Genomic DNA, 23796 nt, shown 5'->3' on the forward strand with positions numbered 1-23796 from the left:
TGCTAGGTCAAAAGAAAAGCTAGAAAAAACTTGCACTCAGACTAATTTGCAGATGTAAAGGAACTCCCTGCTCTCATCATTAAAAAGCACTCTGTTCATCTTCGTGCAGCCCAACGGAGCTGCTCTAGCAGCAGTGGCTCCCCGTGCTTGCGTGTTCTTAGTTAAAAAACAATAATAAAAATAAAAAGCAGATGGCCGGCCAGCCAGCCTGTGGACTGTCAGCAATGCAGCTTTCTGAGAAATCGGGGTCAGGGAGGAGGACACAGGCATACACACACAGAGACAGAGAGAAGGATGCACGCGAATGCACATGAACACACGTGCACACACATACCAGAACGAGCATGCCTGGGCAGTTACATGTGCCAGAACACACTGGTATTTATCAACCAGCCAATCACAAATTTTTTCCTTTTTTTTTTTTTTTTTTAGGTTTTTTGTGTTTTTGTTTTTAAAGTGAGGCTCCGTCAAGTCTTCCCTCCCCCCACCCCAACAATTCTTTTGAATTCCCCTCCCTCCCAAACATGGTAGACCTAAGGACGGAAACACACCCAGTGCAAACAAAGTTAAAAAGCTATTTTTTTCAGTATATATGTTTCTTAGCAACAACTTCCATATAACATGAAAAAAGTGAAAAACTAGAAACTAATTTTTTTAATTTTTTTGTGTTTAAATTTAAATGGTATGTGTACTTGCTTCACATTGTCTTTCTAGGTTGGCGTTCATGATTCAAGTATTTCAAGAGTGATATGTTCTCTTTTTGGATTCATATTCCAAACGAAAAAACTGAAGTTATAAGGGAGGCAACTATGTGCTCAGACAGTCTGTCAATGACCCACCTTTTTTTCTCTCTCCGTTTTCTTTTTTCCTTTTAAAAATGTATTTATTGCAAGTTGAAAAAAAAAACGAAAAGGTCAAGTTAGTGCTGCTGCTGTTCCAAAAAAGGTCACGAGGTCAGAGTTGAAAGTTCTAAGTTCAGATTGAATCCGACCCTCCTCCCAGAAGGTCACCAGGTAGTAAAGGAGCAGGGCTGCCCATCCTATGGGGATCTTCCACGGTTGGGACTCCCCACAAGCTAGAAGAATAGTTTGGGGGCCCCCACAACGAAGCGCCAGCAAGATCGGCCCCGCTGCTGCCGCCAGCACTGCTGCTCCATTGCCCGAGCCCTGTGGACCCACCGAAAAGATTCAGAGCAGGTCCGACGGGATCTGACTGGGTCTGGCCGGTCTCCAGCGACTGCCAACCTGCTGCGGGTGCGCTCGGGGTTGCTGCGGGTGTAGGGGGCTGAGCTTGTGCCAGAAAGCGGCTAACTTCATCATCGGTGGCAAACTCAGCCAGGATGGTAGTGTTTCCCAACACACACCTGGAAAAAAGGGGAGGGAATAGCTATGGATTTGAGGAAAACCGTAAAACACACATGGGGACTGAGTATTTCGAGTCCTTGTTATTCAAAGTGTGCTCCTTGGACTAGCAGCTTCCACCTCCCTCGGAAGCTTTTTAGAAGGCAGGATCACAGGATCAGAACCTGCATTTTACCCAGGCGGCCAGGTGACTGAAAGGTACTGATTTAAAGCCATAAGGTATCACTGAACCTCGAGACAGCCAAAGACTACTGGCGGCTGCTACAGATCGGTATCCCTTGTATGTGGAATCTGTATGGCAAGGAAAATGTCACCTGTGCTTCTCTTCATGGGAGGTAAAAGACCACACACCACGCATCACGGTAACCCAGCTTCAGACACCTGGAGGTGCTGCTCTGTCTCGGGGCTGGGCTCACTGCCTGAGCTCCACCGTCACTTGCTCATTCTGTGTGTAGCTTTCTGTGTGTGCTCTTTCCTGTCCACCAGTCTGAGAGTGGCAGGGAGGGTCAAAGTCTGGTCCAGTCCCACCTACTGCAGGAAAAACCCCTGCGACCCACCAAGACCACACTATTTCATCATCACCCAGAAAGAAGCCAAAATAAGCAGCCAGTTACTGTGATGAAAAGTGACAGCACTGACCATTTCTCGTTTTCATAAATATTGGCTTTGTTTTACAGTACTAAAAATTTACTCTCACAAATTCTTCACTTGGGGAATTCTGATTATCGGCCCAGGATAGACACAGGACAATCCATGCTTAGGTAGGTTAAAAAGATCAGCCACCTCACTACCAAACAACTGCTTACATGACGATGCCTTTTCTGTGCATGTTCTCGTGTATCTGTTTAACGAAGCAGGTGCCAGAATACTCACGTGTGCATCTTCCCGCAGGGTTTAGCGAGCATAGGATGGGTACTCACATGTGCAGTGCAGTTTGGGCCTTGGCCGCCTCCTGTTTGGTGCTGTATCGGATCAGGGCGGTGCCCTGGGTTAGGTTCAGATGGAATGTCAGCAGTGGGCCATGCTGCATGCAGATGGTTCTCAAGGTTGACCCATCAATCTAAGGAGTAATGACATTCGTGAGATAAAAACTGGAGGTGAGGTGTGAAAGGAAGTCAAGTGATCTTTCTTATACATGAGAAAGAGAAGGGCTTCTCGTTGGTGAATAATAGGACCAGTACTAAATAAGATGGACAACTCAAAGCAGGGAAAGAGTACATTGAACACAGAGGTCTTAAAGGGAAATTTTAACATATTTAAAGCACTGGGCTGAGGTCTAATGTGCCCATTTTGCAAATAGAAACATTTGCATAAATACAACTCAAAACAAAAGCATATGATTCAAGCTGTGGTCCATATTCCTTAAGAGGTAAACAAGGGAACGTGTGCTGATTTGTAGAGCCTTAAAAAGCAGAAATAAGGTGGTACCCAAATAAGAGTTTAAGAAAACATGCCAAATTCTCAGCATCATTACTACCTTGGTATTCTTCCACCTCCCCAGTTAACAATTGCACAGAGAGCTGAAAAGGAAGCCACCAACCAGAGAGAGAGAGCAATGCTCACCACGATTCAGAATGCCGACGGCCGAGCCAGCTCCCAGACTAGTCCGCTGTCCTCTTACTCCTACTTTGGCCACCTCAAGGGGAGACTGTTTCTACCTACTTCTCATTTCTCTGTCCTCTTCTGTCCACAGCCAACATGACCAAAGGCAGTCGCTCACCTTAGTCAGACCTTCACCACTAAGCTGTCTGTCTAGTGATTAGGGATCACTGCCCTCACCTCTAACTTGGACAAATCTATTTATTCTCTCTGATGAATTTATTTGTATCAAGATCTGAACTAGGTTTATTTAAGCTGTCCAGGACAACATTTTCGTTCATTTCTTTGGAAAGGAAAGAGATGACTATTGGAATAGCCTTAAAAAGTTGGCAGCAGCAGTGGAAACATTCTGTGACTTTACCATGGAAACCCTGCAGGATGAAAACTGGCAGTTTCACCAAAGTTCTTCACAGAAAATGATTGGAGAAACAGCTCTTAGCATTGGTTTTTAAGTGAGAACTAACTATAGAATATAAAAGTATGTCCGTGTATGAAACTAGTGACTTTTCAGGATAGATGACCTCTAAACAAATTTTAGGTGACAAAAAGTTAAATTTATCCAGTCACCAAAGATTTGCCTTTATAACCATCTTTTAAGCTACAATTGAGATTAGTCTGCTATTAGTGAGTTTTGATTTTTAAAAATTAATCGATTCTTTCTAATACAAACATAGCTAACCCCTATATTCAATCTATACACATATACATACAGATGTACTTACTGTTTTTCATATTATAAAACAGAAGTGAACAGCTGGCTACCTCGTCTAGGCTCCTTTCAACAGTGTATCCCTTCTCTCATCCTACCCATGTTATACCCACCACACTGTGTGACTACGTAGAAACAATGAGGCAGATCTAGTTTTGAGGCGGGTTATATAAAATCTTCATACTTCAGTTAACTATTAGTTAAATAAATAACCTGGGGCTTTTTGCTGTTATTAGACACAGGGATTAAGAGCCAATCCAGACTCTTCCTCACAGTAACTATATTTAGGAAACTGCCTTTCTCAACATGTACCTGGAGATACAAGCCCTGGATATACTCCCCACAAATGGGTTCACTGGGCAAATAAACTTAGGAGAAGCTGTATTTCCCCATAGAGGATCAAAATATATGCTAGCATATTATAGGATCTATGAAGTCTCATAGTGAAGAAACCTGCTTAATTTTCTTTAATCGAGAATATATTTCAAACATAGTAGGCTAGAGACTTGTTACTATCCCTTGGGAACCACTCTAAAGGAAGGTGCTAACTTAGTAATGTGTGTAAGAATCCATTTATGGAATTATATGCTAGACAATTCATTCTGTGTGTCAAAGGCAGGGAGGTATAACTGACCCCTTTCAATAAGGTGTGTTAAAGGCTGTGCTGTCAAGTCCAAATGAAGGTCATGGGCTCAGTTTCGATGGGTTCACTTAACCTCATTTGAAGGCTTAACATAATGCTGCTATAAATACCTGAGTTGTCAAGCAACCAAGGGGAAAGGCGGGGTGGTGTGGTGTAAAGGATGTCCCACCAAGGGGAAAAACAACCCAGAGGGCATGCTCTGATGATGGCAAATTAGTAATGCCATTTACATAGATAAGAGTAACAAACAGACAGAAAATGAAAAGTACCTATGGAGCATTTAAGCTACAAGATCAACACATTTCTTCCTCTGCAGAGATGGATGGTTAATTATTTACGAAGTAGAAAAATGGTTTATATTGAGCCTCAAGTCTTGTTGGATAACTAACACGAAAACAGGTACCTTTTTTTTTTTTTGCGTGTGGTTAAAACAGTTAAATATTTGTTTCCCATTTGGTTCTAAATTCTGATAGATCTATACAGCAAGTCATCTCTGCTAAACAGAATTCATCAGATAGTACCGCCCCACTCTCACTATTTTATAAACTACAAATGTTAACATCACCATGACAACAGACTTCCTGAAGCTGAGTGGCCCACATCCCCCATTCATCAGTAGGCTTTGAGCCTTGGGTGGGGAGACCCACCCCTGCAGGCTGGATTGCTCTGCAGTGACCAGGAAATAAATGAACTTTCCTATCTGCCCACCTCCCACTTCTCTGAGTTTCTCTCTCTTAACATAATTAAGTCCTATCTAGAAATTCACAAGACAGCGTGATTACCTGTGGAGTGAGATTGTGAAGAACCAGCCAGTAACTAGGACGAACCGAACCGCCATCACTCCAGGTAGCGGCTATAAGCACAAAACATTAGGAAGAGCAATCAAAAACTGAAGAAAGCCATGAGCGAGAAACACTGTCGCATAACCCTTTTATAAGGGTGATGCTTCTCTCCTTTTATAAATCATCTCTTTTCCATTGCACTCTGACCTTTACCTTGTCACCAAACAGACCTGGATCCCTACACCTTATTTGCAAGGCAGCATTTTCCTGCTAGTGGTCTCACTCTATAGTTTGTCATTTTTACTCCATCAGTACCTTGGGAGTTCTTGGCTCTCTCTGCCTTACACTGACTGCAATTTTCCATGTAAGAGATACTTTTTCCTCTACCAGCCAACCGTGATGTCCTCTCTTGTGAAGACTTCATCACGTCTTCACCATTTGTGTTAACACAAGACCTTTATGTTTGAACAATCATGCTCCTTTAGGCAGATCCTTCTCACCCGAGGCAAGCCGTGAGTCCTGTGTCCCCCACCCCCTGACTGATCGGGGTGCTGTGCTGCTCCAGGGAGATGACGGTTTGGGGTTGGTCAGACCAGGAGGTGGGCGGGGCAGCGGTGTAGTGTTCCTTGAGGAAATATGGTTTTTCCACATCTTGTTGGAGAGATGAGTGGGGTTGTGTCCTATGGGATCTGGGGACCATGTTGATTTGTAATCAGGGAACTTTGCTATAGGAGAAGAAAATTAAGGAAGGAATAAAGTTAGATAGGTCAGGAGTATCAACAAATACACATAAATTTTATGTATACACACGCACACATACACAAACACACATTCTAAAAATAGAAAGTGCTATTTTAAGAGCAGCAATATGAAATAATATTGTTCTTTGAACTTATTAAATATAAAATTTTCAATGACTATTACTCTGAATTGACAAATTAACACATGGGCTAAACATTTAGTAAGATAATTAATTCTCTACTGCATTCTTAGCTAAATACAACCTGAAAGGGAAGATGAATTCAAGGAAAGTATTCCCGAAGCTGTTAGTCTTACAGATACAGCAGAATGTGAAACTTAGTGGAACTAAAGTATCCTATAAATACTTATTGACTTAATGACAAGTACATGAGAAAATTAAACGTTTTTTGATCCAAAACATTAGGTACCAACATTCCAACAGATTTTAAAAACATGATCAACAAGTATTCACTAAGGGCTTAGTATGCTTTAAGGTGCTAAATCAGGACTGTGGGTAATATAAACAGTTATTCTCAAGAACTTCAAGTTCAGATAGGAAGGCAGAACAGATGAACAAAATTGGTAACCACAGGCAACATCATATATGTTCACTACATAGAGGAGAAAGACCATGTTGGGCTGTGAGCAGAGACAGGTCTTGAAGGATTTATATAAATGGATGGATGGGCTCAGAAGGACCGGAAAACATAAACCACGGTCAATCTAAACTCTCTTTGTACCAAACAGGTTTCCCCCAATTCTGGCTGAACAGCATTTCACAGGGGTAGAGAAGTAAAGGAGGCCCTCAAGGCGGGCCAGGGACTGATTACGATACTGTCAGGAGTTTCTGCAGTAGATTCACAGTGTAGTGTTTCAACTAGAGTCTAAACCTTGGGTGACAGCAAACAGACTGGAACAGAAGACAGGAGTATGAGAGATACGACTGTGACTAAACCACTTGGAGACGTCATCACTGCCTGGATCCAGAGAGCAAGGGAGAAATGAAAGGGTGAGAAAATACCAAGATTTTGCGACGCCGTGATGCGTGGCAACATCACTAAGAAAAATAGAGTTTAGTTAAAAAGGGAAGATCATTTTGGGGATGAGAAAATATATGTTCAGTTTTAGACATATCTGGGGTAACTCTTGGGTCACCTCTCAGGTGAATGTCCAATTGTAGACAAAAGATCAAACGGTTCACCTGAGATATGCGCAGTTATAGGAATAAAGAGTGAGGTAAAACTGAGGTAAGTGTCAAGGAAGAAGTTTTATAAAGGTATAATGTAGGCTGGTGGTTAGAAACATGGAATACTGGGTTGGCTCCTTCACACATTCACTCAGACCTGAGGCAAATTACATCAGCTCTTAGAATCTCAGTTTCTTCATCTACAAAATGGGGATCACATCATGACCTCCCTGTAGACTCTGGTGAAGGAAGGTAAGATAAGAATTCATGCCGAAAGCTTAGCATGCTGCCTGGTTTGCAGGAGCGTTCAAGAAATGATAGGTTCTTGTGGCACCGTTGACATGACACAGAGGTAGAAAGAAAAAGAAGACAATTTGTAAAGCCATTAACTCGCAGTGTCTCAGGAGGTAGCTAAGGATTTGTTTCACTTGTGTTTGCTTGGACAAAGAACAGAAGCCTAAATGACTTTAAATGGATTAAGGTCCAACTTTTGCAAGACAAAGGTGCCAATTACTAATGATTTGTCTACTGATCTGTAAGACATTGTGTTCAGTGAGTGACTTCAAAAGCTTTATTATATCCATTTATGTTTCCATTCCCTATTGTCTTCCAACAAAACAAAACAAAACAAAGCAAAAAACAAAACAAAACATTAAGAATTCAACAAATGTTGATAAAATTAATCAAGGTCCTCTTTTTTTCCCTTGGCCATCTGCCCTTAACCTCTGCCTGTAAGCGGAAGGATTTTGAAAGAAAAGCAAGCTATAATTGGCTGCCTGAGGAATAACAACCTGGATTCAATTGGCTCTTCCAATGGCCCTTGAATCTCTGCGCAGACTAGTTAAGAGAACAGCACTGTGTCATCAGGATATAACCTCTGCCCTCTCAACACTGCCAGCTCCCTGCAATTATGCCACCATCGGCCTTGTCTTAAAGCTGGATTTGCCTCATGCCGCCTCTCTGAGACTGGAAGCTCCTCGAGGACCAGCCAACACAAGAGATGTGCCTGCATCTGTGCTGACATATGCTACCCCACTTCTGTAAAAGTATTCCTTAAGCAACAAATGCCAATTTCCCTTGTAAGAGGGAGCCTGATAGAAACGTGCTGAGCGCAGGGAAACAAACGGGTCGCACTCATACCTGAAGTGCTATGAACGTTGGTAAAGGAGTTGTCAGAGGCACTGTAGGGCCAGGCACCAGGTGAAGGCAGCGAGGTGTTGAGGGAAGAATTAGACCCTTCGGGCGACAAATGAAAAACAAGATGAACATACTGCAGATAAGGGTCAGTACAACAAGCAAAACCTTTACGTGTTTTATTTAACCTTAAACAGAAGGCAGAACAAAATAGGTCCAAAAAATAAATGTGAAAGCTATACAACCTTATTTTTTCTGATGAAACGATCATACACGAGCAAGTACAAATGAGGGCTCAGATTGACAAATTTGAAAATGCTGGATATTGAATCCACACAAAGGATTTTTCACTTGTTTATTTACCTGTGGTGTTATCCCGCAGAAGTTGGTGGTCAGTATCTACAATGGGAGATGTGGCGGTACCCCCCAGCACACTTCCTGGGGTGACATAGGGATCGGATTCAGGGTCAATGTTTTGGATACCTTTCCATGGCACTCCTGGTTGGAATTCTGAGAGAAGAACAAATATTAGACATAGGAGGTTGTTCAAACCAATGGTAAAATAAAGTTATTTTTGATAGAAGAAATAGATCTATAAAAAGTCTAAATAATCTATTTTATCTCAGATTTTCATCATAAAATTTAAAAAAAAAAGTCTGCCTGGACATACGCTCTGCCAGCAGCACCTCTGTGTTATCACAATATGTCAGCCTTCTCTATCTGTCTGTCTGTGGTCGTGAACTTGATGCCAGAGCTCATCAGTGCCTGGCCCCAGAACTTGCCCTTCCTGCTCCCAGGGAAATTCAGGCCTGAGAGCACGGAGGAGGGCAAAGTACTCTGCTGCTCATGAGAACTGTCCAGGCACCTAGGACAAGAACTGGAAAAAAAATCTAGGTTGGAGATCAGTGACTTCTCCCATTTACCTCACTAGAAATTGGCTTCGAAGCACAAAAGCGAACACAGTACAAATGACCACTGCGAAATGGAACGTCCAGGGACAACCAGCGGAACAACGGGGCTTATCATAAGGAAGCCTGGAATACGTGGAAGTGTTCCCAATTTTTTATTGGCTAATTTAAGTCATATTTAAAGCTTTGTGATAGTAATATTTTCCTAATCATGACTAGGAAAAGCGTATGTATTATAAATGAACAACAGGCATTCTACAAGCCTACTTAAATAGAATGAAATTCTACATATTCATGTCACAAATATACCTGTCTAGAGAGAGGTTTAGAACAATGCACAGCCGATTTTTTATTTTTATTTTTGCTTTACTAAATTTAATTTTTTTTCTACAATGAAGATAGATTAGTTGTATCAAAATAAAAAGAGAGAAAAAAGTAACAGAGTCTCACTGCACTTACTACTGCAAACCTGGAACCTAACTGATAATAAATACTTGCTTATTAAATAAACAGATCAATTCAATGGACATTTCAGAAGAACCCACGTTACACGGCATCCTGTGCACAGATGAATGCTGGGGGCCAGCTGCAACATCACCTTCTTTTATCCCCCGATTCCACTCCTCTAACTTCCTTCAGCTTATCTTTCTTCCTTCCTGTACTTACTACACAGTAACTTACCTGGAAGGTGACCAGTGTCCACACCTTATCTTCCTGTCTGAACTCTATAGAGCAGAGACCCTATCTAATGAAAATCGTCTATTTTCCCATAGCCAACGCATGCCTTGCTTTTATCAGATAATAATTACTGACGGAAAAAAATGAAAGTGTGTGGCAAAAGCAGTCTGTTTCAGAACCTGAAATTAACAATGAAAAACCGAATGCTATCCCAGAAAAACTACTTCCTGGACTATACCTGGAGGCCAACTGGCATTGCTGGATTTACTTCCGATTTTATTTGTTGGTGGAGATTTGGCAGGTAACCAGCTATCACCAGCAGGACCCGTATGGCCACCCAGTGTGTCACCTGGGATGATATCAAACTGGTTGTATGGTGACCCTCCTCGGGTCTTACCAGGGGCCACTATAGCGCCTGAGGAAAGAGAGAGGAAATTAATTCAATCTGGAACTTGTCAATCTTTTATCCAGAGAAAGTCAAATACAGTGTTGTGACGCTTACGCAGTAAAACAAGCGCTAGAATGAGAGGTCACACTCCAGACCCACATACAGCTGACACGCAGGATGACCAGGAACAACTCATCTCACCTTGCTGAGCTTCTCAGGGTCTCCCTTACACACACAGCACTGTCTTCATTCTTGAATGTTCCTTTCCATCTTAAAATCCCATGGTCTTAGGAAGTTAACAAAACTTTCATAAACTACAAATCCTACCATTATCCCCAGTTTCTATACTAATGACTCAAGAGTGAGAAGTGAACAATACTAAATGATCTGCAGCACACAGAGAGTTTTTCACTACACTGGTACTGACACTACCCACCCAACTTCTTCCATGCTGATCAGGGCTAGTTTCGCTGGAAGCAGCAGCATAAACAGAGGGAGGTCCACAGGAGAGGAAAGCATGTGCAATTGCTTTAAATTCCAAAGCAATGAGATGGAATTCCCGCCTGGGCTCTTTGCCAGCACACGCCAACAGCGAGCTCTGCAGCGCTGCGAGCCAGGGCCTCCCACACGAAGAACAGCAAATCCTTTGTAACTGCTTTCCTGAGAGCACTTCAGCCGTTTGTCAGTGCCCCCTGCATGAATTTTATATGGTATGAGGCAGGAAAAAAGGGAAAAGCTTAAAATCCCCCCTTTTAAACTAACAAAAAATCAGCCTGACTTTAAATAAAATTTTGGCCTCTGTTAGATGCCACTCTACTTATTTCTCAAACAAATTTTATACGCCATGTCACTTTACCTATTCTTAGGATGCTGTTTATGAACAGATAAAATTATTTCCAAGCCAGTGTATTGTTTGTGTAAATACTGATTACAGTAATCTGCTTGATCTGGCCTACCAGGACTATCATCAGAGCTATCTCCATGCTCAGCTAAGCAGCCACTGATTTTCCTGGAGCCGCTGACAGAAATTTGACTCAAGGGCACATTACAATGTAGTAGAAAACGGCAAAGCTCCATTCCCTTGGGGATTGCTAAGGAACTAGGGAAAACATTATCTATAAGCTCTAAAACGGCAAGTGGCTATTTTACCTTCCAGACAGCCTCTCACATGCCACTTTGTACTTACTATGTATCACGCACCTACCATGTCTTTGGGACAAAGAAGCCATGGAAGTGCCCAAAGCCACAGGTGCTGAGCATGGATTACGCCGCCCAGAAACAGATTTTATAGTTTCTGTAAATCATTCTTGATTTTGTGCCACAGAATCAAATGATGATGCTTTGGGATGGCAGGCAGAGAGCTGCAAGTGGCCACTTCAGCGGCCTCCGACGGCCACATGTAAGAGTGGTTTATGAAAGGCCGCAGAAGGAGCCATCCAACACTTGTTTATCCTCGGTTCTCACAGATACAGCTGAGTCCAAGTGAATTACTTGTCAAATAGAACAAACATTGAGACAAAGGCTGAAGGCTTTACGATCTTTTATCTATCTTACAGAGAAATGGAGAAGCTCTTACAGAGAATTATGGAGATGACCGGACAACACACATTTATAAGCAAAGCCTGGAATGCCCTCAATTGCCGTCCTACAGACCTCATAATGCATAAAGAACAAGAAAGCTTTGTGGCAAGTTCAAATCTCATGTACTGATCTGTTAGTCATCTTTGGAGACCGAAGGGTTCAAATAATCAACATGATAGATATTTGTAGTCAGCTCTCGCACAACAAACAAGCAAGCAAACACAAACAAACCTGATTCTGTTCTCTGAAGCCAGCTCACATCAGGGTTTTACCCTAATGGGTGCTCAGGTTCACTCCTACCAAGACTACCCTCAATCCCATCCCATTGCAGGCGGGAAATTTTACTTCCCTTAATTAGAACCAGCACTTTCAGTTTCTTATACTCTGAAATACTCTGAAATATAACAACCCCAATCTTCGTTTTATAGGTGATCATTAAGATTTGGGGGAAATAATCAAGACACTTGCTAAGAAAAAACTAAAGATCCATGCTTTCAAATATTTTATAGGACACTTCATCAAGGCTTCCTGAGGGTCAGAACAGCCCCAACTCATAATCCTTCGCTTGCTCTTACCATTTTTGTGCATATTGGCTTCCTGTGTGGCTACAGAGGGCAGTCCCTCCATCATGGAGGTCCACTGTTTAAAGCGAGACTCTGTTCCAGCCTCCTTCCCACCAACCATGCCATAGTCCATGCCGCCAGAGCTGAAGCCTAAAACAGAGAACCACATTTTATGTCTTTCTATAAACTTCTAGTATCAGTAACCACGAGTTCTAAGGCAGAACCCATGAACAGCTTCATTTGTAACGTGAAGACTAATTCACAAGTTTCTTCACTCAGAAACAGGAATTTTAAACCAAAATGCTGATCTTGGCTCTTACTTGCTAAAAACATAATGGCTCATCTCAGTGCTTGCGCATTCACTTGTTCATTTAGCTCACATGGGTGCCAGGCAAAATGCTGGGGCCAGTGATTCCCCAACTGAGATGGAGGTGTCCACACAACAAACCAATATGGTGTAAGAGCAGCTACAAAGTGGGGGGAAGGGTACTGGGGGAGGAAAGGCTTTGCAGAAGGGACATGTGATCTAGGACCTAGGGTAGGTATGCGAGTTAAGTCAAGGAAACCAAGGCCAAAGCTCTAACTCATGACAGTAAGTCCTATTTAGGGAATGATGACAGTTCAGTGAGACTCCAATGCTTGGCTAACTCTGGATGAAGTGAGGGGGAGTGGCAGGAGGTGGGGGAGAAATGAAGAGTCATGTCATGTAGGGTCTTTACATATCAGGCGAAGGAGTTTAGACTTTCTCCCCCCTCTAAGACAGGAGATAAAGAAAATTTTAAGCAAGTGAGAGCGAGAACTAGGTATGTATTTTAGAAAGAGAACTGGCAATGTGAGAATGGGGTAGATGGAGGTCAGGATAGAATGAGAGGTCAATGTGAAAGTTTTCATGCAACGATGAAGACCCCAAAGCTTGAACAGGCAATTGGTAAGCGGCTCAGAGTTCACTTTGCCATGAGCCCCCAGGTATGCCTCAGGTGTCAGCAGGATGATATTACCCAAGAGTCTGGGTGAACAACTTTGCCCACTGCACAGGGCTGGGCAGGTGAAAGCCAACGTGAAAAGCTGCTTGATGGGAGTCTCACACGGTCCACTATCCATTCTGGATCAGAATGTACTTAATACTTTTTCAAACTGACTCTCTTAAAAGTAAAATAAAGGACTAAAATCAATAAATGAAATGGGAGGGGAGGAGCAATGAATAACCACAGAAAGCCCAGAAAGCCACAGCAAGTATATCAACAACACACAAGTAGAGGCACTCCCAGGGAGGTGGACAGGGTCGTCACCATGCCAAAGCTCAGGGGGTCTGCAGGAGCCAAAAGCCAATCTCCTCTTCCTCTAGAATGTGCTGCACCAGCCAGGCCAGACTCCATGCTCTACCCATTTTACTCTCCTAGCACCGGTGGTGTCTTATTGGCCCTTAAATGCCATTTATCCAGATCCCACTGGGGGCCCTGGCCATGTTTTTCTCCCCTGTGCTTCTCCTAGTCGTCAGGGATAGTTTTATAAATGCATAATAAATCAAGTTGAAATCATTTCTAACACCTTCTAGGCCTGTGTTTAAAATACTGCTATTAAAGAACATTGCTCCTTCACTGTTTGTAACCAACTTCCCTAGTCCAAGTGATTGGGGAGCAGAAATCCCTGGTATGGGCTGGAAGTATCTCAAATTAAATGATTTTTTTAAAAAGGATTTAAGATAGTTTCTTCTTTTGTCCTATGGAGCCGAAATGAAACGAGACTAGAGGACAGGAATGTGGAAAGGAACAAGGGCTTTGTCTGACACAAGCTTTCATGGCCTAAGTGTGTTGCTCCTTGGGCAAATTACACTTCTATCTTTGACAGAGAAAACCAGCCCCAGCTGCTTGGCTGGTAGGCCACCTGAAGGCTGGTTCCAGTCTCTGAGAAAGAGCTTTTGAAAATAACCCAGGATTCTGGTGAAGATTAAAAAGGAGAATGTAGGGATTAATAAAGAAGATAAGGAACCACTGCTTACCTATTAATTTTCTATAAAGTTGCTCTAAAATTTCTTTAAAACTCATGGTGAATTAAAGATATTTAATTTCAGCTCTTTACAGTTCTCTTGTGACACATGAAGTGCAGAAAATCAATAGGAGTTACGCCACCAAAATATGGCAGCACCAGAACTAAATAACATGTTTGGTAGGGAAAAAAAACTGAAGGGGATGAGAGGGAGAGTAGGAGATAAAACTGCCTTGAAAGTTTCAGTCTACAAACCCAAAGTACGAGAAGATAAATCGATGCATGTTTGTACATGACTGTCTTTCTTCGATGTCACGTAGTAATGCATGATGTCAGGACATACAATGCGCTCAACAAATCTGGAGGCAAGGGGCTCTGGGGCACTGCACTCTAGTAACAGAAAGCAAAGGGGCATCCCACTTGTGACCTCTGGGCTATTTATGAGCTGTCAGACCTCTAAGCCCAGGAAAACAATGACTTTGTTATACTTGCTATTTCACCAAAACCAAACTTGCTCAGTCCACCAAGTGGCCTCCCTGTTAATCCTCCAGCTTACCAACACTTTAACTCAAATCAAACAAACCATTTAGTTCAGTTTAATGAATATGTATGGAGAACCGAACTTGTACCAGGCTTTGTGGTAGGACCTGAGGTACAAATGGAGACAAGACATGCCCCTTGCCTAACCAGGGACTCTTTTCACCAGCACGTCCCTTTTACCTAGCTTATCAGTCTTACAAATACAACCCTTGGCCTCCCTTATCTGTCCTTGCCAGCATTACTTTCTCCTACTTTCACACCCCCCAAATCATCGTCCATTCATCACTGCCGCTTGGCTCAGTGCTTACCATCTGGAGGAAACTCTCAAATTAACTTGTCCTTAATTGATTCATTCCTTCACTTCCTTTGTCTACAGTTCTCTATTTTCTGCTACTCCTTTTGTTGTAGATTAAAAAAAGCAAACTACTGCTTTTACAATAATTATAATAAAGAGTAAATTATAAAAGAAACACATCACCCACAGTTGCCTATTTAATACAACAGTTCTAATCCGTGTCCATATACACGTGATATCGACACATTCATAATGCCAGGATAGATATGAATTACTCTGCTGCTGTTTTAATAATTTCTAATATTCATAACTCTACTTTTCACTGGGTATACCGCACACATAAATGTCACAAATTTCGATACATTTGAAATATAAAAAGTAAAATTTTACCGGAAATGCATTTTCTAATAAAATGAGTGACTGTTTCTCAATAAATCTGGATACCTATAATGACTATGACTTATTACTAGAACGAGACCAAGTTCACGCCACTCTATGCCTATTTTTAGAAATTTTGGTAGACATATAAGCACTAAGAAATCTTATATAAATGAGTAGATGGGAAGAGAAGGAATCTTGTTATAATATCACTTATTTCTTTGAATTTCTTTTTAGGTATATTCCCTTCCCCCACAGGGTTCAATAACATAGATAAATAAAACCCAACTTTTAGATAGGTCATTATCACCTGACAATTCAATCAGGTATATTTTTAATTTCGCTAAAAGAAGTAGAAAACCATCTATTTTACAAAACAAATCAATTAAGGATTTCATTAAGCAGTCATTAAAGTCATTCAACTTTTTAATTTTGAGAAAAATACCAAAAAAGGCATTATCGAAACTTAAGAAACTCTTAATTATTCTTGCTACTCTTTTACCCAAAGGTATCGTTTTTAGTTTGATATACTCAGCATGAGGAAAATTGAAATATTATTCATTTTTTACATCTTTGCCATATAACCTTTTTTATTTAAAGAAAAAAAAATCTCTGCATATGCTTTAAATATATTTTCATCAAAATCTTATACCTACAGATTTAGTTTACTCAAAACAGGCATCCAAATCAGACTTAGTTTCAGTCCCAAAATGTATTTTTCAATTCAAATAAATGTGGTAATATAAATTATGGAAAATTACAACCAAAATGAATTATAAAATTCATGTTGTAAGGCATATTATAATTGCTCATATCACAATATGTTAAAGACCTAATAAAATTAATTTATTGTTTAATAAGTTATTGAATGTAAAAAAGTTAGTAAGTCAGTATGTTCTTTCTCCTTACTTAACTTGGATTATGATACCTAGCTAAATGTGTAAATTACTTATGAAACAGGAATATGATTAAAAAAATGGAAATTTCTTTAGTATATGTATATTGAACTCCAATCCTCAGCCATTAGGAATAGTTAAGACTCAAGTACAATAATCACAACACCATTAATCTAACAAGATATCATGATAAAATTTTTCTATATATTTAATAAGCAAGAAAGGTATATGCTGCTAAAAACTACCAGATTCACAGCCAACATATAATTTTACTTTTTAATAGGAGGTAGAAAACATTAAAGACGTTACAAGGACTGTCATTGGAATAAATACATCTTTTTTTTTTTTCTTTAAGGAGGGCACACACAACTCAGTGGTCCATGTAGGGATCAAACCTGCAACCTTGGTGTTATCAGCACCATGCTCTAACCAACTGAGCTAACTGGCCACGCTGGAATAAATACATCTTGATTTTAGATTTTTAACAACTAATTGACTAATGCATACCCCACCTAAAGGAAATCACGTTAAAGTTTCTCCACAGGCTTTACCTGATGCATTATGAAAACTATATTTAAGAGTCAGTGTCACCAACCTATATGCTCAAGCTCTTTGAAGGTGCTTTTCCTTCCACCTAAGACATGCTTTAGGGATCAGTACTGAGAAGACCCGTGTGCATTTAAACACATGGAAAAGCCGCTGTGGCTTCCAGATGCTCTCTTTGCTTTGAACAGACTAGACTCTACTTCGAGAACTATGCACTCTTTGACAAAGGGGGGACGGAAGAAGCCAAGTTGCCCTGCTTTATTATTGCACATGGTGTCTAAATTCAGAACAGCTCAACATATACCAAGATAACCCAAGCTTCATCTTTAACAGAAAAGGAAGATGAAGACTGGAAACCCAGGGGTAATGACACCCTCATGAGGCATTACGAGAAGCTTCCTCCTGGCGTGGTACCCTGGCGTTCTACATCCAGATGAGTAAGAGATAGTAAGATACGGGACGGCGGAGAGTTTGCCCTTCTTTTATGTCAAGTGCGAGAAAGGTTATTTTGAATTTAAGTCAGTTCTCAGGCGGTTCACTTTTAAGAGTATTTGATAGAAGTTGAGGATCTGGAAATTAACTCCCTTAAAACTATCCAGGATCAAGGAGTCCTTGAAATCTTGGGTCATCTCTGCATATGGACACCCCAGTAGAAAGTGGGCACCTCACAGGTCTAGAGCAGAGAGGGGGGCCATTTGTCCAGGGTCACTTTGTCACGTAGGAGCATGGATTTCTTGTTTTTGAGTTTGCACGGTTTCTTCTTTACCAAAATACAATCTAAATGTCAATCTGAGAAGAAACCCAGTGTGGTATGTGATACCTTTTTAATTTTTAAATTTTATTTATAAATCACTGTTGCATCACTGATTAGATTCTGCTTACAACATGTTCCCCAGTTCTGAAAGAGCTACGATTTGCCTGCCAACAAATTCTTGATGAATGTCAAAGGTATAACCTTACTTGTGCTAATTCTATTTAAATCAGATGAAATACTAACACCAGAAGAATTCTATCAGTTTGCCGTATAATTTTAGTTCCCCATTTTTTTCAAGAGAAGGTAATTTTATCAGTAGAGTTAAACAGCTCAATCTGTACATATTTTAATACATTATAACCCCAGGTACATGAAGCACTCAGCATGTACAAACATTCAAACTGGCTTTCAACAATTCCTAATGGTAGGAGAGCAGATTGCCGCTTGTAAGTGGTAAAGGACCGCTTGAGGTCAGAAGTTGGAGCCCTGTCTCTGCTATTTACTGATTGTGTGGTAAGCTTCAGAAAACCATCGAAACTCTAGGATGTTGATAACTCAGATATCTCACCTATAAGACAGGGATAAGAATATTTATCTACTTTGTTGTGAAAACACAGGGTGATGTAGGTCCAACCCCCTACCACGGGCTTAAAAAGGTAGCTTTCATTCTTCACAACTTACCAGAACCATATCCAGGTATTGGCCCTTTGGTTTGAAGGTCTGGGAGCCCCACATTCAGAGTGTTGGGTACCATGCTGTCCAGGTGCGGCTTGGGCCCAACAGGATGAGACGGCGAATGCTTCATGCTAGGCTGCCTCTGCTGCTGCTGCTGCTGCTGGAGTGCACTCACCATTCGAGCCAGCTGCAGGCGAGGAGGACGCCCGGGGGAAAAGGGACACCGATAAGCCAACATCCCTAACGCCACAGGAAAAGACTGTTTTGGCTACCAAAGAGGGGAAGCAGAGACGCACTCCTCCCAGAGAGCACTGGGCGGACCCCGCAACCCCACGTACCTGCTGCTCCTGCTGCTGGCGCACGGCTTGAGAAAGCTTTCTCTGGTTCTGTAGCAACTGCTGCTGCTGCTGCTGCTGCAAGAGAAGCTGACAGGCCTACGGGGAAGAGAGAGAGAGGACCTCAGTTTCCTAAGACGGGCTCCCTGAGAACACCGAAAGGGTGTGTGCTGAAGTACAGGTCGCGGAGTCAAGTGTCCAAGAGGGAGCTACCATTAAGGTGCTGGTCCATTGGTCACATTTAAGTCCAGCTGAGCATGCATAAAACGAAGCAAATCAAGTTCCAGGCAAAAGAAAACGCAAATACCCTTCTCAGCCATTAGGAAGAAAATCTGCAACTTACCAACTGAAACTGGGGAATTTGTGGAAGCTGGCTCAGCATGGCAATTTGTTGAGGAGATAACTGGGGCCCCACATTGAAAAGACCTGGATTCAGGCCACTGTTGGGAAACTGCTTGAGCATTGAGGCAGAAACCTGACCAGAAAGAAAGAAAGAAAGAAACTGTCAGAATTTATCCAAATAAATTGTGTGTGTGTGAAGAGAATCTTAACAGATCTAAAGCCAGCATCAGTTTTTTTCCTTGAAAAATATTTATGAAAAATATTAAACGATAGGGAGAAATACACCAAAGTGATTATCTCTGAGTGGTGACATTATAAGAGCTGTTAAATTCTTTTCTTAGACTTTCCAATTTTTCTACAAGAAAAATGATGAACTTTACAAGCAGGAAAACATCTGTAAGACTAAAAAATGTTAATGACAGTATGACTTTAGTCTGAGAAGTTATTACTGGAAATGTGCCATAAGACAAAATATACTAAACTGCATAAAGCTAATAAGTAAATGCTCAGAAAAAAGTACTTCTGTTACACAAATTAGAAAAATATACCAACTCGTAAACAACAAACGCTGGAGTTTCAACACATGACTTCTCACACCAAACACTCGAGTCACAGAAAGGCAGAGCAGAGGAGCCCAGAAAGTCAAACACCTAAGGTGGTTCCTGCTCCATGGTTTTCAGGAGTGAGCTAGGCTAGGCTGCAGGAACCTCCAGGGACAGAGAAAGGATTCCCTCCCACCTTCAGACTGCTGATCCTAAGATGTTTTAACTGAGCTGAAAAGAGTTTCCCTGTACTTTCTTCCACTGAACCCACGGACTCAGCTGGTGCCAAGGAGAACAAATTTAACCCCTCTTCTACGAGTGGCAAGTAGCACACTGGTCAAGAGTTTAGTTCTCGAGGCAGACTGCACGGGCTGCCCATTCTTAGGAGTGTGACTCAGGGCAAGTTACTCATTTAACCTTTCTGAGCCTCATTTTCCTTATCTCTAAAAGTGGAATAATAATATTAACTTCAGTCATTGAGGATTGTATGAGTAAATCCATGCCAAATGTCAGAAATGCACTCCATAAATGTTCTTATTCCGCAGGGTGGTTTTTCAAATGTCTACAGACAATGATCACTGTTCCCTGTGCCACACCTTCAGACTAAATATAAGCAGTTCTTTCACCTGTATCTCATTCAATTTCTCATGCACATCCCAGAACAGAAAGCCATTTTCTAGAACAGCCTAGTACTGAGTAGACCTGGCCATCACTAACCATTCTGTTAAAAGCTGTGCTTTTATTAACAATGCCTACGATCTCAGTTTCTTTGATGACTGTATCGTAACTCCCAATTCTTACACTAAGCTTACTGTCAATTAAAATCTACAATATTTTAAAATATGTTTTGCTCCCCTATGTAATATTTAAGCAGATAGGTTTTAAAATTTTGTTAATTTATGTTTTGATCTTAGGACCTCATATTTATCTTTATGTGCATAGCACATAGTAGGAGCTTAATACCTATTAAGTGAGTGACTATTACATCTTTAACAATTTAACAGTCACTCCACCAGATTCTTTTCTACTCTGTTATTCTACTAATTCTCAGTTTGTGTGTGCTCATCTGGTCATAGATGAAAATGTGAAAGCTGACAGCTGAGTAGCATGCCACGAAACCTCCCAACCTGAAACTGATCAGCCTGGACAAACAGTCAATCATTTACTAAGCCACACAACGGTTTCAACATTTAACCTATATTTTTCCAGCTTATCTAAAATAAAGAGCTTGTCAAATGCCTTGTCAAAATAGAGATACAACTATATCATTCTTATAATCCAAGATTTTTTTTACCACTCAAGGAAGGAAATGAGTTAAGTTAAAACTGGTTAGCAAACGAGGATTCTTGATTCCTATTCACAGGGGCTCAAAAGCCATCTTTTTGACAATCTAGTCTAGAATCTTGCCTGGAAGTGGCACAAGGTTCATCAGTCTTTAAGCAACTTTCCTTATCCTTTCAAAACTAGTTTAAAAAATTTCCCCTTTCTCCTCACTTCTTGTGGAGGACGCATGCTTCTTTCCTGCGTCTGATCTGAAGCTCCACACAGAGGGGCACCTGATTTTATCACAATGACTACCGTCCAGGCCTTTTCCTTTTCTTGTTAGCAAGTCTACAAGGAGCGCCCCCCCCCCCCATTACTGGGGGGTAAGTCTGGAATTCAGTCTTAGGGAGCTCACATTCTCCAGTATCAGTTTTCCCAGTAGAAACGGGAGTATTCCCCATCCCCCATGCCTTCCTCTTTTGTCTTAAAAATTCAGGATTTTGGCAGCAAAGAGGGGCCGTCATTATTAACCTCCCCGTGAAGGCCCCTAGCATTCCTCAAAGATCACAGACAGGGCTCTGTAATTCGTCTCACCAATTCCCTCTTGGCTGTAGAATTTATGTTCCTTAATTTAAGGAATCTTAACCCTTTTGGTTGAACATCCTTGTTCTTAACAGAGAAGACAAAAGTAGTAAAAATGTTATTTCCACTTAATCAATCAGCATTATACAGAGTCCAGAGCAATTCTTTTTCCAGTTACCAAACCACACCAAACTCTAAAGGCTTTTCGTCCGCCTCCTCTTTTGCAGCCCTCAGCTTACTGTGCTCTCATCCCCCATCGTGACTACACATACTCATCCTTGCTTGCGTCCCCTTACTTTCCATCTTTTGAAAACGCCCTTTTAAAAACTGAGTCATCAGAAAGCTTTCAGCAGAAGACCCACTGGGTTTTCCCATTTTCTTTCTTTAGCATCAGAGTCAAAGTTAAATCCCTCAATTTCCTAATGCTTTTGAGTAACAGTCTCTGCCGCATTCTCAAGAATATCTGCCTATCTTTTGACAATTTCTAGTCTTGAAACACTTAAGTTCAGGTTTCCTATACTTGGCTCACCAACTTGTTTTCTTCCAAGATCTCAGTCTCTTTCACTAACCTAACAATTCTATCATTTTGGAAAATATGTGAAAGCAATAGTTCTCCCAGCTGCTTCCTCTCAATCTGCTAAGAGATGCTGAGTGTTGCCAATTAATTGAAAAATATTTGCTTTCCTATTTTAAGCGTCGGACCCCTAGCCGATGTGAGCACACCACTCAAAGCGAACACACCACTACTGCACATTTTGCTGCTGCCCCAGTTTTATGGCCAGGATGAGGGACACGCCCTACAACAGTGTCTCCCAAATAAAACTCTTCTTCATCTTTCCTTTGAGTTCACCCGAATAGTCATCAGTGTGACTTCACTTATTGTCTCTGATGTAATAGTTCTAATCTCACCATGTTAAGATTTTTTTTTAGGGGGCAGGGAGGAGGCTATGAGTGTAGAATGTCCTGGGATCTCTATCAACACCCTATTTCAAACTGGGGTCTTAGTCTACTAAACCTCAGTGACCCATGAAATCATATTTACAACCTTAAGTGTGAATCTTACATTCATTTGATTTAGCAACCAGACTGGGTTGAACAGTGTTCCTCCAAAATTCATGCCCAGCTGGAACCTCAGAATGTGACCTCATTGGGAAACAGGGTCTTTGCAGATGTAATCAAGTTTAAGATGATGTCATACTGGATTAGAGTGGGCCCTGGTCCAATGACTGTGTCCTTAGAAGAGGGCAATTTGGACACAGAGAGAAGAGAAAGTTGTGTGAAGACAGAGACACGCAGGGAAGAACACAGCGTGAGAGTATGGAGGCAGAGATGGAGCGATGGATGCGTATAAATCTAAAGAACATCAGACGGCCAGCGCCCCCCAGAAGTGAGGAGAGGGGCATGGAACAGACTCTCCTTAATAGCCTGCAGTAGGAACCAACCCTCATGACACCTTGATTTTGGACTTGATCTCTCCAGAACTGAGAGAATACATTTCTGTTGCTTTGAGCTACCCAGTTTGTGGTAATTTATTGTGATAGTTTCTAGGAAAGAAACGAGTACAGTAACTATGTTCGGTAGGCTTGTGCTACAGTGTCAGCCACTAGTCTCAGGTGGCTTTTGTGTACCTGAAACAGGGGTAATCTGAACTGTGATGTGCTTTCAGTGCAAAATACACACCAGATTTCAAAGACTTGGTATTAAAAAAAAAAAAAGTAAAAATTTCAATAATTTTTAAGCATTGTCACAGGTTGAAATGATACTTTAGCTACAGTGAGTTAAAACAAACAATATGCATTATTAATTGCACCTATTTTTATCTTTTTAAGTGTGGCTACCAAAAACTATATCATGTGGCTCATAGGATATATTTCTATTGGAGAGTGTTGCTCTAGGCTATCAGCATTGTTTCTAACATTGTTCCAATGTTTTTTTCTTCTGTGATCCATGGGAAATCTCCTCTGCTTATTTTGTTTCCCAATCTGCAGGCTTTCCAAATAAACAGCCATTGTCTAAGCTTTCATTTCCCCGCATTTTTTCTTTCAGTTTTAAAAGCTCTAGTGAACAAATCAGCTGGTCTCCTGACCAACACATTTGTCTTCAGTCTTGGAAATCGATGCCATCCCTTTCCAAGAGCCCATCATTCCCTCCCCTTACTATTCCTACTACGCAAAATTACCTAAGAAACCACCATTCCAAGTACAGCGTCCCCATGACCCAGTGGTACCCTAGAGAAATCCATCCTAGGAGACAAGTATAAGAATAGTCACAGCAGTGGTGCTCGTAACAGCAAAAAAAATCTGGAAACAGCCCAAGTATCGATAGGATCGGTACATTCATGTAATGGAATACTGTATGAACCCCAGCTGCCCAAATCAACATGGGAAAA

General features: G+C 41.3%; 1 protein-coding gene across 12 annotated transcripts in view; it reads right to left on the minus strand.

The window, feature by feature from the left end:
* Nucleotides 1–561: 561 nt before the first annotated feature.
* The window catches only part of TNRC6B (trinucleotide repeat containing adaptor 6B), a 218339-nt gene continuing 195104 nt past the window's right edge, over nucleotides 562–23796 (minus strand). For 8 of the 12 annotated variants that reach the window (XM_019734462.3, XM_019734464.3, XM_074326434.2 and 5 more), the window contains 11 exons: nucleotides 19022–19153; nucleotides 18682–18777; nucleotides 18350–18530; nucleotides 12286–12423; nucleotides 9980–10156; nucleotides 8519–8665; nucleotides 8162–8257; nucleotides 5595–5819; nucleotides 5095–5165; nucleotides 2282–2421; nucleotides 562–1363 (listed from right to left, as the gene is read on the minus strand). In XM_019734462.3, the coding sequence (XP_019590021.3) occupies nucleotides 976–1363; nucleotides 2282–2421; nucleotides 5095–5165; nucleotides 5595–5819; nucleotides 8162–8257; nucleotides 8519–8665; nucleotides 9980–10156; nucleotides 12286–12423; nucleotides 18350–18530; nucleotides 18682–18777; nucleotides 19022–19153 (1791 nt within the window). In that variant the 3' untranslated portion in view covers nucleotides 562–975. The remainder of the gene's footprint in view (nucleotides 1364–2281; nucleotides 2422–5094; nucleotides 5166–5594; nucleotides 5820–8161; nucleotides 8258–8518; nucleotides 8666–9979; nucleotides 10157–12285; nucleotides 12424–18349; nucleotides 18531–18681; nucleotides 18778–19021; nucleotides 19154–23796) is intronic. The other 4 variants (XM_074326433.2, XM_074326438.2, XM_074326437.2 and 1 more) reach the window with 2 other exon arrangements.

This window comes from Rhinolophus sinicus, chromosome 1 (genome assembly GCF_057876585.1).
Source record: "Rhinolophus sinicus isolate RSI-liver-muscle chromosome 1, RSI-T2T, whole genome shotgun sequence".
Lineage (NCBI taxonomy): Eukaryota > Metazoa > Chordata > Mammalia > Chiroptera > Rhinolophidae > Rhinolophus > Rhinolophus sinicus.